This window comes from Strongylocentrotus purpuratus, unplaced genomic scaffold, assembly GCF_000002235.5.
Source record: "Strongylocentrotus purpuratus isolate Spur 01 unplaced genomic scaffold, Spur_5.0 spur5_scaffold_20, whole genome shotgun sequence".
Classification (NCBI taxonomy): domain Eukaryota; kingdom Metazoa; phylum Echinodermata; class Echinoidea; order Camarodonta; family Strongylocentrotidae; genus Strongylocentrotus; species Strongylocentrotus purpuratus.
In genome coordinates this window covers 16679082-16693122 of record NW_022145606.1, presented here as the reverse complement: position 1 = coordinate 16693122, position 14041 = coordinate 16679082, and the positions used below count along the sequence as shown (strand labels likewise).

Sequence of the window (14041 nt, the reverse complement as noted above, 5' to 3'; positions counted from 1 at the left end):
CTGATGTCACTGTCAAACAGGACAAAAACGGGAAAACTGGGAAAACTGGAGAGCTCATCTCCAGTGACTTGACGCTCGACAGACTACACGAACAAGTGACTAAAATGGCTTCGCTACTTATCGAAGTCGAAAGTAAGGTATCCTTGAAAAACAAATACTCAAAGAAAAGCCATTTCAAATCCTACTATAAAAAACATCGATCATGAATACAACAGACATTGTAAATATTTAAATTGCCAATTCACCTTCTATAAAATACCTAAATGCTTCATTTAGGCTGAAAGAGAATGAATATCTTGCTTTTCAGATATTATAATTAACAAAATGAACCTTTTTTCTTATCTTATGAAACAAAGAATCTGAACTCTAAAAATCTCTTCTAAGATTTTCGACTTGCTGAAAAAACCACAAAATAAATTTCGCTCAGCGAAACATCCTCCCCCCGGATGAGGACTTTTCCTCATATTCCTTAGTCTCAATTCAAGACTTAATTATATTAACATAGACAAATACATAGAAAACTTTTACTGAAGTTTTATTCTAGTTTCTGTTCAAGACCTTTTCAGAGTTGTCTATAAATCCTATACGCTCTCATCGTAGCCTTCAGTGGGATAAATAACCGCTATCTTCGTAACTGGTCTGCGATATATGCCCACCGCTGTTTTCAACTGTACGTTCCTAACTCTACCATCAGCACCAGGATACACTTGTATCACCCTGGCAATTGTCCACTTTCCGCGTACCGCGTTTGCTTCTGCGGTCATGACGACGTCCCCCACGCGTACATTACGACGCTCTGTGTTCCACTTCTTGCTAGGCACGAGGAGCGGAAGAACATCTCGAGACCAGCGTCTCCAGAACGAATCTACTATACGCTGTACGAACTCGACGCGATGACGCGGATTCTCTGTCTCCCTAAACGGACCTTGGGGTACGCTTCGCGACGCTCTTCCTAACAACATATCATTAGGACTGACATAACTTCCATCATCTGGATCATTCGGTATCCTACCAATGGGTCGCTGGTTTACAAGGTTTGCTATCTCAACTAAACATGTGTACAGCTCAAAGGGTGTTAAACACTGACTACCTACTGCTTTGTGTAGAGCAAAGTTACAACTTTTAACAAGTGCCTCGGCACATCCATTCTGATGTGGAGCTAATGGCGTGGTGAACTGCCATTCAACTCCTATCTCTGCACAAAAATCTCGAAGCTGCACATCATCCCACCCTTTCACCATCTCTCGTAACTCACGCTTGGCACCCACAAACTGAGTACCGTTGTCGCTCATGATGACCTTAGGGTGACCTCTAATCGCAAAAAACCTTCTGAGGACCTGCAGAAACTCTTGCGTTGAACAATCTACTGCTAGCTCAAGGTGAACCGCTCTTGTATTCAAACAAGTAAAAATCACGCCGTAGTGCTTCGCTTTCTTGTTTCGACTAACTTTCACATGATATGGGCCGAAGTAATCACACGACGTAAAATGAAACGGAGGCGTGAACGGTGCTATTCTGATGCTGGGTAAGCTGGCCATCTGCTGTGTCTCTGCCTGGCATGCTGCTGCTCTGCATACTACACAACGGTGCTTTACCGACTTAGCAAGCCGGTGTCCCTTCAGGATCCAGAACCTCTTTCTTGTCCTGGCTGTCGTCGCTGCTACACCATGGTGACCTGGTTCATGCATGTACCTAGTGATCAGAAGTGAAATACCATGGTCATATGGGAGTAGAACAGGATGCTTAGCTTCATATGATATGTCCATGTTTCCCACTCTACCACCAACTCTGATCACCCCTTCCTCATCGATGAAAGGAGTGAGCACCTTGAAGTCTCCCTTCTTGAAGTGTGGCTTGATTCTCTCCTGGGCTACCTTTATCCAATACATCTCAGCTCTCTCTAACTCAGTGGTAGTTAGAGTCATCTTCTCGTCGGGTAGAGGCCCCTTATGGATTCTGGACTTCAAGATATTAACGAATCTCATCACGTAGGCTGTCACTCTCAGTAATTTTCTCCATTTAGAGAACTTCTTGCACTCTAGCAATTCACTTGTCTCATGTACTGAGAATACTGCCGGAGACTTCCTCTGCTCACTATTAACAGCCCGCTGATCTGCCTCGGGCTCATCTACTGGCCATTCTGATTCATCAGTGTAGAGAAAGCTAGGGCCATGCTTCCACACTTCAGCCAGTTTGTCAACAGTTACTCCTCTTGACACATCATCAGCGGCATTCATTGTTCCTGGGATGTGCTTCCACTGTGAGGGATCTGTTAAACTCTGAATTTCCCCTACTCTGCTTGACACAAACGCCTTGAAGCTTCTCGCAGGCGACTTGATCCAGTGGAAAACAATCATGCTGTCAACGAAGAAAACCACCTTCTCTATCTCCAGCCTTATCTCCTCGCTGATTGCCTTGTAAAGTCTCGCGGCTACTACTGCTGCTTGAAGTTCGAGACGAGGCATCGTCAAAGTCTTGAGTGGTGCTACCTTTGACTTAGCTGCCACAAACCGCACCTCATACTTATTGTCATCAGTCCGCCATCTAAGGTACGCACATGTACCATATGCACTTTCTGAAGCATCACTGAAAATGCACAGAACTGGCTTGCCTCTTGCATCTTGTGGTGTAAGACATCTCCTCAGTTTGACATTGTTGAGCAAAGTCATCTCCTCAAACAACTTAGTCCACTCAGTTTGCTCTTTCTCTGGTAGTGGATCGTCCCATCCTAGACCCATCTGCCATAGCCTCTGTAGACCCATCTTAGCACGTGCGATGATCGGAGCTGCAAAGCCAATGGGATCAAAGACGCGGGCTACCTGGCTTAGAATCTTCCTCTTGGTGAGTTTCAGACGGCTCTCTCCTTCATTGCCTGAAGGCATCACTCCTTCACGGAACTTTACTCTGTATGTGAACACATCGTCTTTCTTGTCCCACACGACACCCAACACTTTCTCTTCAGCAAGGGCTTCTAGCAGCTTCATTTCTCCTTCCTTGCTGTCTCCATGCAATGGTTTATTTGATAACCATCCCTTCACTTTAAAGCCACCATTTGAAAGTACCTCATCTATATCGCCGGTGATCGTCTCTGCTTCAGAAAGCGTCTCCACGGAGTCACAAATATCGTCCATGTACACATTCCTCTTGAGTACATTGGCTGCTTCTGGGTATTTACTCTCTCCTTGCTCAGCAGTCATCTTGAGAGCAATCTGCGCCATTGCTGCTGCCGGTTTATCTCCAAAGGTTACTACCTTCATGATGTATACGTCTGGCCTTCTACTGACATCCATGTTTCTCCAAAGAAACCTGTGCACATGTTGGTCACTCTCTGGTATGAGCACCCTGTGGTACATCTTGGAGATATCTGCACATATGGCGATGTACTTCTCCCTGAATCTTAACAACACTCCAGGTAGACTGTTCAAGAGGTCAGGCCCTTTCATCCAGTACTCGTTTAAACTATGGCCTTGGAATGATGCTGACGAGTTGAATACTATCCGGATTGGAGTACTCTTTTTCTCAGCTCTCACAACAGCATGATGGGAGATATAATGTACTGGCCCTTCATGGCACTCCATCTCTTGGGGTGAAAGCTTCCTGGCAAACCCCATATCCTCCATTTCCTGGATCTGTTGGTCATAAGCTTTAGCGTGCTCAGGATTCCGGGCAAGCCTCTTCTCGGTGGACTGAAGCACCTTTTCTGCTTGCCACTTATTGTCAGGCAACATCTCAGGATCTCGTTGCCAAGGGTAGGCTATCTGCCACTGCTTTCCAATCTTGTGAGCTGAGGACCTGATCACCTGTTCCTCTATCACCTCTTGTCTAGTGAGTCTGCTCTCTATACACTGGCATCCTTCAGGCCTCACTCCCTCTGTCTCAACTGACCAAAAGTCCGTCAAATCTACAGGTGATGCTAACTTTACATGCAGTACTGCACTGCTCTGCACTCTGTCACCACGTGTTGCTCCAAAGATAACCCATCCTATCCTCGACTTTCTAGCAATAAAGTTGCCAACTTCCCTGGTTTCACCGCAATGAAACCTTGTGTGGTCAACTCCTATCAAAATGTCCACAGGTCCACTACTTCTATGTAGATCCTTCCGTTTTATGCGAAACTTCCTTGCTAGATCGTCTAAGTTGATAGCCTGTACATGCTCGCTAATGCACGGAATTCCTATGGCTGACACAGTAAAAGGCTTGCCACCTTCACCTTTCTCTCTAACTAGCACTTTGTAGATGTTAGTGTGCAGAAGCTCCTGCTCATCTCCAATCTTGCAAATGGTAATGGTTGTAGGTGTGCCCTCTAACTGCAGCTCTGTTGCTAACTCCTGCCGGATAAGGCTTATCTGGGCACCAGAGTCTAGCAACACGTTTCCCTCCTTCATATCACCATTGCATCCTAAGACCTCTGCCAAAACAATGGGTAGAAGAGACTCCTTAGCTACAACTGTAGCGACTCCCACTTGGCCTCGTTGGGTTTGCTCCAAACTATCATCTTGCCTCGGTACCCACTCCAGGTGCAGCAATGGATGGTGATAGAATTTACACCTTTGGCCTTGTCTCATCTCTGGACACTGTCTGCGTCTATTGCATGTTGCCATCAAATGCCCCCTCTCTGCTTGCTTAAGGCAGCTAAAACAAGCCCGATTCTCCTTGGCAATCTGCAATCTTTCTGATGCTGGTTTGGAGATAAACCTCTTGCACTGATCTATCCAGTGGTCTGATGAGTGGCAGATCCAACACCTGTCTTTGGCACTAGGTTTTGGAACCCACTTCCGCTCCTTTTCTGGCCTCGTGTCTTTCTGCGCACAGAAACCAACAGCTCCTTGGCGGGATTCACTACGTAGCGGGGCTGAGGCACGCATCCTGGCCTTCATCTCGTTGGCCATCCACTCCAGGAGCATGTGTAGTGATGCTGGATCTTCATCCTTCTCCTGGCATCTGAACCATACCTTGCGGTCTCCTTGGCTCAACTTCCTCTCAATAGAGGCCAACATGTGATTGTTGTCCATGTCATGCTGCCTTCCCACACTTACAAGGATGTTGTAACTTCTCCTCACCAGATGCACTAATTCGCAGAAGCGGCTATCTTCATTCTCCTTTAATGCTCGGAACTTGCTGATGTCATCTATGATAGCATCAGCTACGAATCTGGGATCTCCATAAATTAACTCCAACTGCTCCCATGCAGCATTATAGTCAGTTCCAATACCCCGGATAAGGTCGAGGGGCTTACCCTGCAGGCAGCTACGTAGGATGGTGATACCATCCCTACTACTATATCGGCTTTCTACCAGATGTTTGAAATCGTCTCGGAAAACGAAAAACTCCCGGACATCTCCGCTGAACTTGGGCAGATGCGGCTTCTCAATCCTCAAGCTGTATGGAGCGGATGCTACTTCAGGAGAGGAGGACTGACCAGACCCAGACTGGACTGCATCTGCAGGACTCTCAGTAGAAGGCGCTGCTTCCACTTTCTCTGGTTCTCCTCTCTCCTTTAACTCGTCAAGATACTTTGAAGCGTTTACTTGCCAGTTTATGAAAGATGTGTCGCAGACCTCCATCCACTTCTCTTCCTTCTCGAACTGATCATCATCGAGGATCAACTCCGAATAACTTTCGTGCTTCTCTTGCAGCTCTTCATACACGATCTTGAGATGATGGAATCTCTCCTCAACAGCTTCCATGCTTGCTTTCTTTGAAATGAGCTGCTCTACTGCATTTCCACATCTTGTCAATTTAGCTTTGGCACCCCGCCGCTTCAACTTCAGCTGTGCTGTTGCTTCTGATTCTGGCATCTTGCTAGAACTGGTGATAGCTCTAGAAATTGAATGCTATGGCTCGCTGACCATGATACAAATTGCTAAAGTTCCAAACTCGAAATGGGATTATGACGTCTTTATTAGCTTCCTCAAACGAAGAGTAGAAGACAACACAGAATCAAATTCAATCTGTAATGAGAATCAGATGCACAGAAAATACAATAAATTAATAAGTATTGCACGAAAAAGTTTCCTTTGTTTTCTTATTTCTGAGTGCCTCTAATACCATGACAACTTAATGAACTTGTACTCATAAATATACACCACTTGTATATTAAATACCCAAACTGTCCTAAACCTGAACCTTGTGATTTGGTACCTATACATAAACATGCATTTGTATTTGCATAATTCATAAAGGCAACTAACTATTAAACATTTGTGACTACAAATGTATACTTTCATAAACATCTTGATAAATGCCTAACGAAAATAAATGCTACGGCTGAAATCCAAAAGCCTATCTCATTATACGTGTTTAAATCACATCTTTCTAAAATATCAACCCAATCTGAAAATCAACATTTGTTCCTAATAATCCACATTACAATTGTGACTAAATTCCTTTATCAGAACTATACTCAATAAGTCTTCACAAACCTACAATACATAACTCTCTGTTTATGTTACAAAGATAACTAAAAAACATGAAGACTGCTTCCAATGCAAAGCCCTATGTATAAAGCTTGGCTCTAGCTGTGCGCATAATTAAGTAGGTGAAATTTACACCCTGCACAGTACAAACCCCTTGCTTGTAAATTACATTTTCCAGAAATCTACATCAATATTTCAAAGCAAAACTTCACTTGCTCTGACTAAATAAACACAATGCAGGTCATTATAAATTGACCAAATCTCGCCTAAATTATTTTCTCTTATATCCCTTTACATTGAAGTAGACTTGGGAGCTACTTTATAGACACCATAACCAGACATGATATACTCACTGGAAATGTATCAGGCAATCAGGCTTGACATCCTTAACTTCCAGTAAAGGTACGTCTGTTCGGTAGAGGTGTCGGTTGCATGAGAGAGAGAGTTCAGGTTGACTCTATTCCAGGGAAGCTTCCAATAGGAATAGCGCCCTCTAGTGGTGAGGGTGGCTATTGTAGACTGCTATGCTCTGCTACACTCGTAGTCTGCTAATGCAGTCTGCTTCGTGCTTGTAGTCTATATCATAAACTACTACATTCCCCCCCGTTTTAAAGAACTCATCCCAGGGAGAACCTAAACCCCTCAAAAAAAACTTGGGTGCCACAATCAGTGGCTGAAACCCGCTAAGACCGGCTTTTGTAACAGCCAGGTCCATCAATCACAACATACAAAATTTAAACAAAACAATGTTGTCCTCCGGAAAAAAAAACTGTTTTCCTTTCCTTTCCTTGAACAAAACCCTCCTCCCTTTGCCAACTACAAAGGGCAACCCCATTATACATCCCATTATAAAAACATCACGCCCTCACAGGGCAATTTCATTATAAACACAATATAATAGAAAACATCATGCCGATCCCCTTTCTTTGTACTGAAAAAAACAAACAAGGGTGATCCAAACAGTATAGTTTTTGTTTCTAAAAAAGGAAAATCAGAAGCAAACAAAATCAAAGGGTGACACGAGTGCCAGCAATGTGCAATTGATTTAAACCGATGTAGTTCAAATCAAATGGCCTCGATGAAACCATACCCAGTTTGCTAAATTTAAACAAATCATCAAAATATCCCAATAATCACAAACCGGGGTCACTAACCCCGACATCCCAGAGGGAATTGTTCAAGGAATACCCTGAAAGCCGAAAGAGAGGTCGCTTACCCCTACTTCCCAATGGGAGCTGGTCAAGGAATACCTTGATAGCTAGAAAATGTGGAGTATACATCAACACCCCACTTAAAACATTACAGGGATCAGTCACATCGACACCCCTCTCAAATACTTGCAGGGGTCTATCACATTGACACCCAACTCAAAACATTGCAGGGATACTTATCGTCATCCCCCTTAAGTCACTTGAAGAACGAGGAAATCATGAACACAGGCATAAATATGGACCGTGCTAGATTTCTACAACAAGCAGCAGTGCTACATGTATACAGGGATAAGGACATGGAGCAGGAGGCTAACTTACAGCCAACTTTGACATGTCAATGGCAAAGTCCTTACTTTGCTATCCCAAGGAAAAGACTACTACAAGAAAGCTGCATGAGAAACTGTCCACAGAAAACTACCCTAATTACAAAAATGCCTGCCAAAAGGATGTATACTAAAATATAGAGTAAAACGCATACTCCAAATAAACTCATTCACCCCTTTGTCAAGATGATTAATGAATATGACCGACATGATTAGCATGTAGGACAGGTTTCACTCCAACGGAGAGATCCACATACATGTAAGCATTTTGACAAATTGTACTAATTCCACAAAACTAGGATTAAACTAATATACATCCATACATTCTGAAGTACATGAAGATCATATCTCCAGTATGCATGGACTAAGGGAATGTTTATGTGCTTTCATGTAGATAACTTAGAAGTGGACATGGTAGCAATAAGAAGATATTTTTGTCTTAATCCTCTTACTAGATCACATAAATATCACAGGATTCCCAACTATCCTGGAAATCATGGAAAAATCCATACCATACCCCCACCATGTATAACAGATGCTACCAGGAACGATAAATTACTTATCAGCTCGAAGATGAAATCACCCATAAGGTAATCCAGTATCCAAGAAGAAGTTTACACGGTGAGAGGGAATTACAGAACAGGAAAAAGCAACTACAGAATTAATATTGAGAAACTTGTCGGCATTAGCCTTTCCCTGAAATAGCAGGGAGGACCTCATTCATCCCTAAATCGTCAGACTTTACTACATCTGCTCCTCGACCAGGTCCCTCTCGTCCGACCCTCGTCCGACCCACGGGGTCTTGGGCGGCAGGGTCTGTGAAATCCCTCGCGCCCCACCTAGAGCCTTGGCAATCTTCTCCAGGTTTTTCTCCAAACCGGATATCCGGATATCCAAACTGGTAGACAAACCAGATATCTGGCTATCCAAACTTTTCACCAAACCAGACATCCGGTTATCAAAGCTCTTCGCTAAATCGGATATTCGCTTATCCGATCGTCCCTCCAACTCTGACATCCGGGTCTCAAGTCTGGAAGGGGAAGGGGTGGAAGGAGTGCCCTGCGCCGGTCGCGGGGCAATGTCCTCGCACCTCGCACCTCGCACCTCGGGCCCTCTGACCTCGCCCGATTCGGTCGCCATCACTTTGGCCTGCCAGGTACGGCCGTACATGACCGTATGCGCGTGCTGGAACCAGCGGATTGCCTCCACTGCTTCCCCAACGTTAGAGAGGCGCTGATTAAGGGCATGACACCCAGCATCGCTGTCGATGCAGCCCTGACATAAACGCAATACCAGTTGCCGCTGCACGTAAGTATCTGGGACCCCGGGAAATGCCCGGGATGCAAGCCGATGCAATTTGTCTGCCCATTCAGGCAAGGATTCCGTAAGACCCTGCTTAGCAGTGTTAAATTCAAGCAGGGTTGCCTCCGGAGGCTCCCGGTATCCAAACCGGCCCTCCAGCTGGCGTACTACCCCGAAATAACCCATATCGGGGTCCCGCTCCTGAATCCTATCGAAAAACTCGCTTGCCTGGCCGTCCAGACACCAGCACAACTGGTTTAGGCGCTGTGGATAATCCCACTCGCAGGCATCCGCAAATGCGGAGAATTTTCGGAAGAACGCGCGCCAATTCCCACGCCCGTCGAATCCGATCGATTTGGGGAGTGGCTGATAAAAAGCCCTCCCTCGGTTGCGTCCCCAATCTCCCTCCCCTCTAGACAAAGACGGTCGGGGGAATGCATCGCCCATTTCCGGGGGCAGGGTTGGAAAAGTCCGGGCCGGCCCTGGTAGGGAAGTATCTTCCCCACCTTCATATCTCCACGAATTCGCGCGGGAAAACCCGCCCGACTCTCTCACCGGGGGAGGATAACTGTCATGGGGATAAACCTGTGCCCCAAGACTTCTTCCTCCGGATTCTCCGGATCCTCTCCCCCGGAGCGTGCTACTCCAAAAATCGCCCGTTTGGAATATTGCCCTAGATGGCATCCTGGGGGACTCTCCCCATAATCCAAACGCGATCGGAAGTCAAACCAGCCTTGCAGATTGCCTACATCCGCAAACATAGCAGAGGACTCCAACAGCTCAGGAGTAATCCCCCCATGCTTTTCCCGGAGTTCTAAAATACGCCCCGCTCGAACAGGGCTTACCCCGGGCATGGCCAGCAACTCCTCAAACGTACAACTGTTAATAGGGACCTTCTCCATATCCCCACAGTGCTAGGTTAAATCCTTCAACAATAGGACAAAACCTACAACAATAAAATAAATCCCAGAATATTAATTGATCTATTCAGCAATTATAAACACCCTACAACCGCAGGTGAATAATTGAAGTTATTGAACAGAACAATATACCAGGATATATAACCACCAATAAAATAAATCCCAAAATAGTAATTAAACTACCTAACAATTATTAATACCCATACAAGCACAGGTAAATAATTGGATAGAATACACTAGGATATTATAGCACAAATAAAATATATCCCAGAAGATTAATTAAACTACCCAACAATTATTAATACCCATACAACCACAGGTAAATAATTGGATAGAACACACTAGGATATTTTAGAACAATTGCAATCACAATCACAATCAAAACAAAGGAAACACAGACCCCTACTGCCCTAGATCAATTCACCGAACCTATATAAAATATCGACAAGGAGCCTACTTCACTCAAGAATGAGCTATTACTCCCCCGCCTGAGAGGTTCGATGAAATAAAAAGAAGGAGCTACACCCCTCCTTGCGCCCTAACCAATACACCAGAGACAGGGTAAGATATACCCACCCCGGCACTGACTGTAATAAACCCAATGTCCTACTAAATTTAATCCCTAATACTAGTATTAAACTCTAAGTCTATAATTATTCTTATATTCTAAAACAGTTCCTAAATATGAGAAATAACAAATACTATAATTGTATCTGTATAATGCAATAGATGCCCTAATCCTCCAACACTACAACTGCCCCACCTCCGCACCGCCAAGACTCACGACTACCCTGGGATAAAACTCCCAGAGCCAAGTCCTCACCCACGGTCACAAAAGTGCTATCTATTTATCTGGTATCTTCTGTTTCCCGGAAAACACCCCTACAACGGAGTTAAAACCGAACAGTCAACCAAGATAAACAAACAATCAAAAGCAATTCCAGTTATAGATTCACCAGAACAACATCACAATTAATACAGATTCCAACCAAAGCGAGTTATGTAATAAAGTACAAGTAACCTAACCTAGTTAGTAGAGGTCTAGAGTCTAGCCTCTAGGTTCTATTCAATTCGCGAAGGGAATTATAAATACAACTCCCTCCACCAACTAAACAAACAGACCAACAAATCTGAAATATTTGCCCTAAACTAACCTAAGGAGTAAGGATTGCTAAGAACTATTTAATAATTGGAAATTGTTTACACCCTACAATTTGATTAAGTTATTTTATATAATAATTAATAGAATCAACTTAACCAATCCTGCGAAGGAGACTAGAATCCCCTTCACAAGAGCAGGACTCCTGGGAGCAGCTAGCTAGCAGAACCCCCACGATATCCACTCAATCTATATTTATTCTCAATAAGCTTTACGCCTCTGAAAACAAATTAAACAAATCCAAAAAGCTTATGTTCCACAAATAATCACTAGCTTTATTTGTCTCCTATTCCCCCTTTATTTTTAATTATTTAATAATTGGCTAAAACACAGCCCCTGGCCCCTACCACCAAGCGGGTAGGTGGGCCTAGACGGAACTGCTGGTAACACGAGCACTCACACACGTATACAGCCAGTCCACGTATCAAAAAATAAACGAAGGAAAAGCCCGACAAAATCGGGATAAAGGAGAAAAAGCAATGATTAAAAGGCAAAAGCAACGGATTTCCTACCTTACGATCCACGAGAATCCCACCTCTCACAACTCCAAAAGTACTTGTAAGTTGAAGGAGTTTACGATTTTGCAGGAGCAAGACTTTTGTTTGTTGTTGACAGTCGAGTCAATAAAATAGATCGCAACGCTCACGCACCCAGATATCCTCCGCTGTTTCCGAGAAATCTCAAACTCTCGCACGTGTTCAGAAATTGAAACTTCTCAACACGTGAGCGAATGGGGACGTACTCCGGAGGATCTGGGTGGGCGAAATTCCGCCGCCCTGATTGGTCTATCCCCTCCAGCGAACGTGTGCGAATCTTGAATTCCATTCTCCTCAAGATTCACGCTCGGGGGGATATGAATGGAAAAACTTAACCCAGCCTGGGGATATATATACAACCATCCCCCCTCGGTTATTCCTGGAATGTTTCCCCACATCCATTATCCATTGTTCTACACATCACATTAATTCACGCCATTCAATAACAATGCTTCCATAAACATTCAACATGGCTGACCATCTCATCCTGTTTAAGCCAACAGGTTGATAATGATATACCATCATTCCATCACACCCAACATTAAAAATACATAAAACAGGACATTCACCACACTTATATTAAAACTAGCCACAAATAACATAACACATCCACTCCCGGGATATAAAACACCGTATTTCACTGCAGCCATCCGGCCATGGGCCTACCCAGCCCCCACCGAACCTGTCAGCCCTTCACGGCGCTCGCTCCCGTAAAGGCACAGAAAGTTTAAAATTCACCATTTTAAAACAAATGGTCGGCCGGAACTACGGGCAGGCAACGCCCACCACCCCCAACCGGAAAATTTGTTTCCACTAGGAAACTAGCAGGCATTACCCCGCACAGCTCCAAAGCGCAACTCGGCAAATTTAGGTCCACGCCCCGTTTTGACAAAATAAATTGACAAAACAACACAACAAGTTACCCCAAAACGGTGCATTTCGAGGTCCTAAAAGTCCGTGACGCCAATGAAGTAGACTTGGGAGCTACTTTATAGACACCATAACCAGACATGAAATACTCACTGGAAATGTATCAGGCAATCAGGCTTGACATCCTTAACTTCCAGTAAAGGTACGTCTGTTCGGTAGAGGTGTCGGTTGCATGAGAGAGAGAGTTCAGGTTGACTCTATTCCAGGGAAGCTTCCAATAGGAATAGCGCCCTCTAGTGGTGAGGGTGGCTATTGTAGACTGCTATGCTCTGCTACACTCGTAGTCTGCTAATGCAGTCTGCTTCGTGCTTGTAGTCTATATCATAAACTACTACAACATTTATCCACTTTCACTCTTCGTCAAAACGGCAACAAATTATACAGTAATGTCCCTGGCATAGCATCACACGTATAATATTCACTTTCACACGTGCGATTCAATGATTACTGAAGTTGAACGAATGAAATTCAACTTATAATTTACACATTTTATCTATATATCAGAAACTCACTTCTTTGGCCGGAACTTAGCAATTTACTGCCGAAACACTGGGCTCACTGATGTCACTGTCAAACAGGACAAAAACGGGAAAACTGGGAAAACTGGAGAGCTCATCTCCAGTGACTTGACGCTCGACAGACTACACGAACAAGTGACTAAAATGGCTTCGCTACTTATCGAAGTCGAAAGTAAGGTATCCTTGAAAAACAAATACTCAAAGAAAAGCCATTTCAAATCCTACTATAAAAAACATCGATCATGAATACAACAGACATTGTAAATATTTAAATTGCCAATTCACCTTCTATAAAATACCTAAATGCTTCATTTAGGCTGAAAGAGAATAAATATCTATCTTTCCTGATATTATAATTAACAAAATGAACCTTTTTTCTTATCTTATGAAACAAAGAATCTGAACTCTAAAAATCTCTTCTAAGATTTTCGACTTGCTGAAAAAACCACAAAATAAATTTCGCTCAGCGAAACATATACTCTCTCAATCAATGTGAGTAAATTGCAGTGGTTATGGTTTTATAGTGATGCAATGATGGATACATAGATTTTGTAAGATAGAAATTATTTTATTCCAAACGAATGAAGAGGTTGTTTCATTAATATACAGACGGTAACAGAACCAAAATAATTATTACGTATAAAAAGGTGAAGTAACTCAAATGTCTTTTACAAGCAAACAAGGTTATAATTTGGGCAATATTGAACCTGATAACATTAACTTAAC

At 43.7% G+C, this 14041-nt stretch overlaps 1 protein-coding gene across 1 annotated transcript; it reads right to left on the bottom strand.

Moving 5' to 3' along the window:
- Window positions 1–310: 310 nt before the first annotated feature.
- LOC100893110 lies at window positions 311–13784 on the bottom strand. The gene is made up of 2 exons (XM_030992879.1): window positions 13310–13784; window positions 311–5951 (listed from the first exon to the last, which is right to left on the bottom strand). Exon 2 carries the CDS (start codon window positions 5796–5798, stop codon window positions 582–584), a length of 5217 nt encoding a protein of 1738 aa, XP_030848739.1. The 5' UTR covers window positions 5799–5951; window positions 13310–13784; the 3' UTR covers window positions 311–581.
- Between the last annotated feature and the right edge of the window lie 257 nt (window positions 13785–14041).

Bases quoted from the DNA above. Each gene is read 5' to 3' on its own strand.
- LOC100893110 (XM_030992879.1), bottom strand. From the start codon at position 5,798: ATGCCAGAATCAGAAGCAACAGCACAGCTGAAGTTGAAGCGGCGGGGT.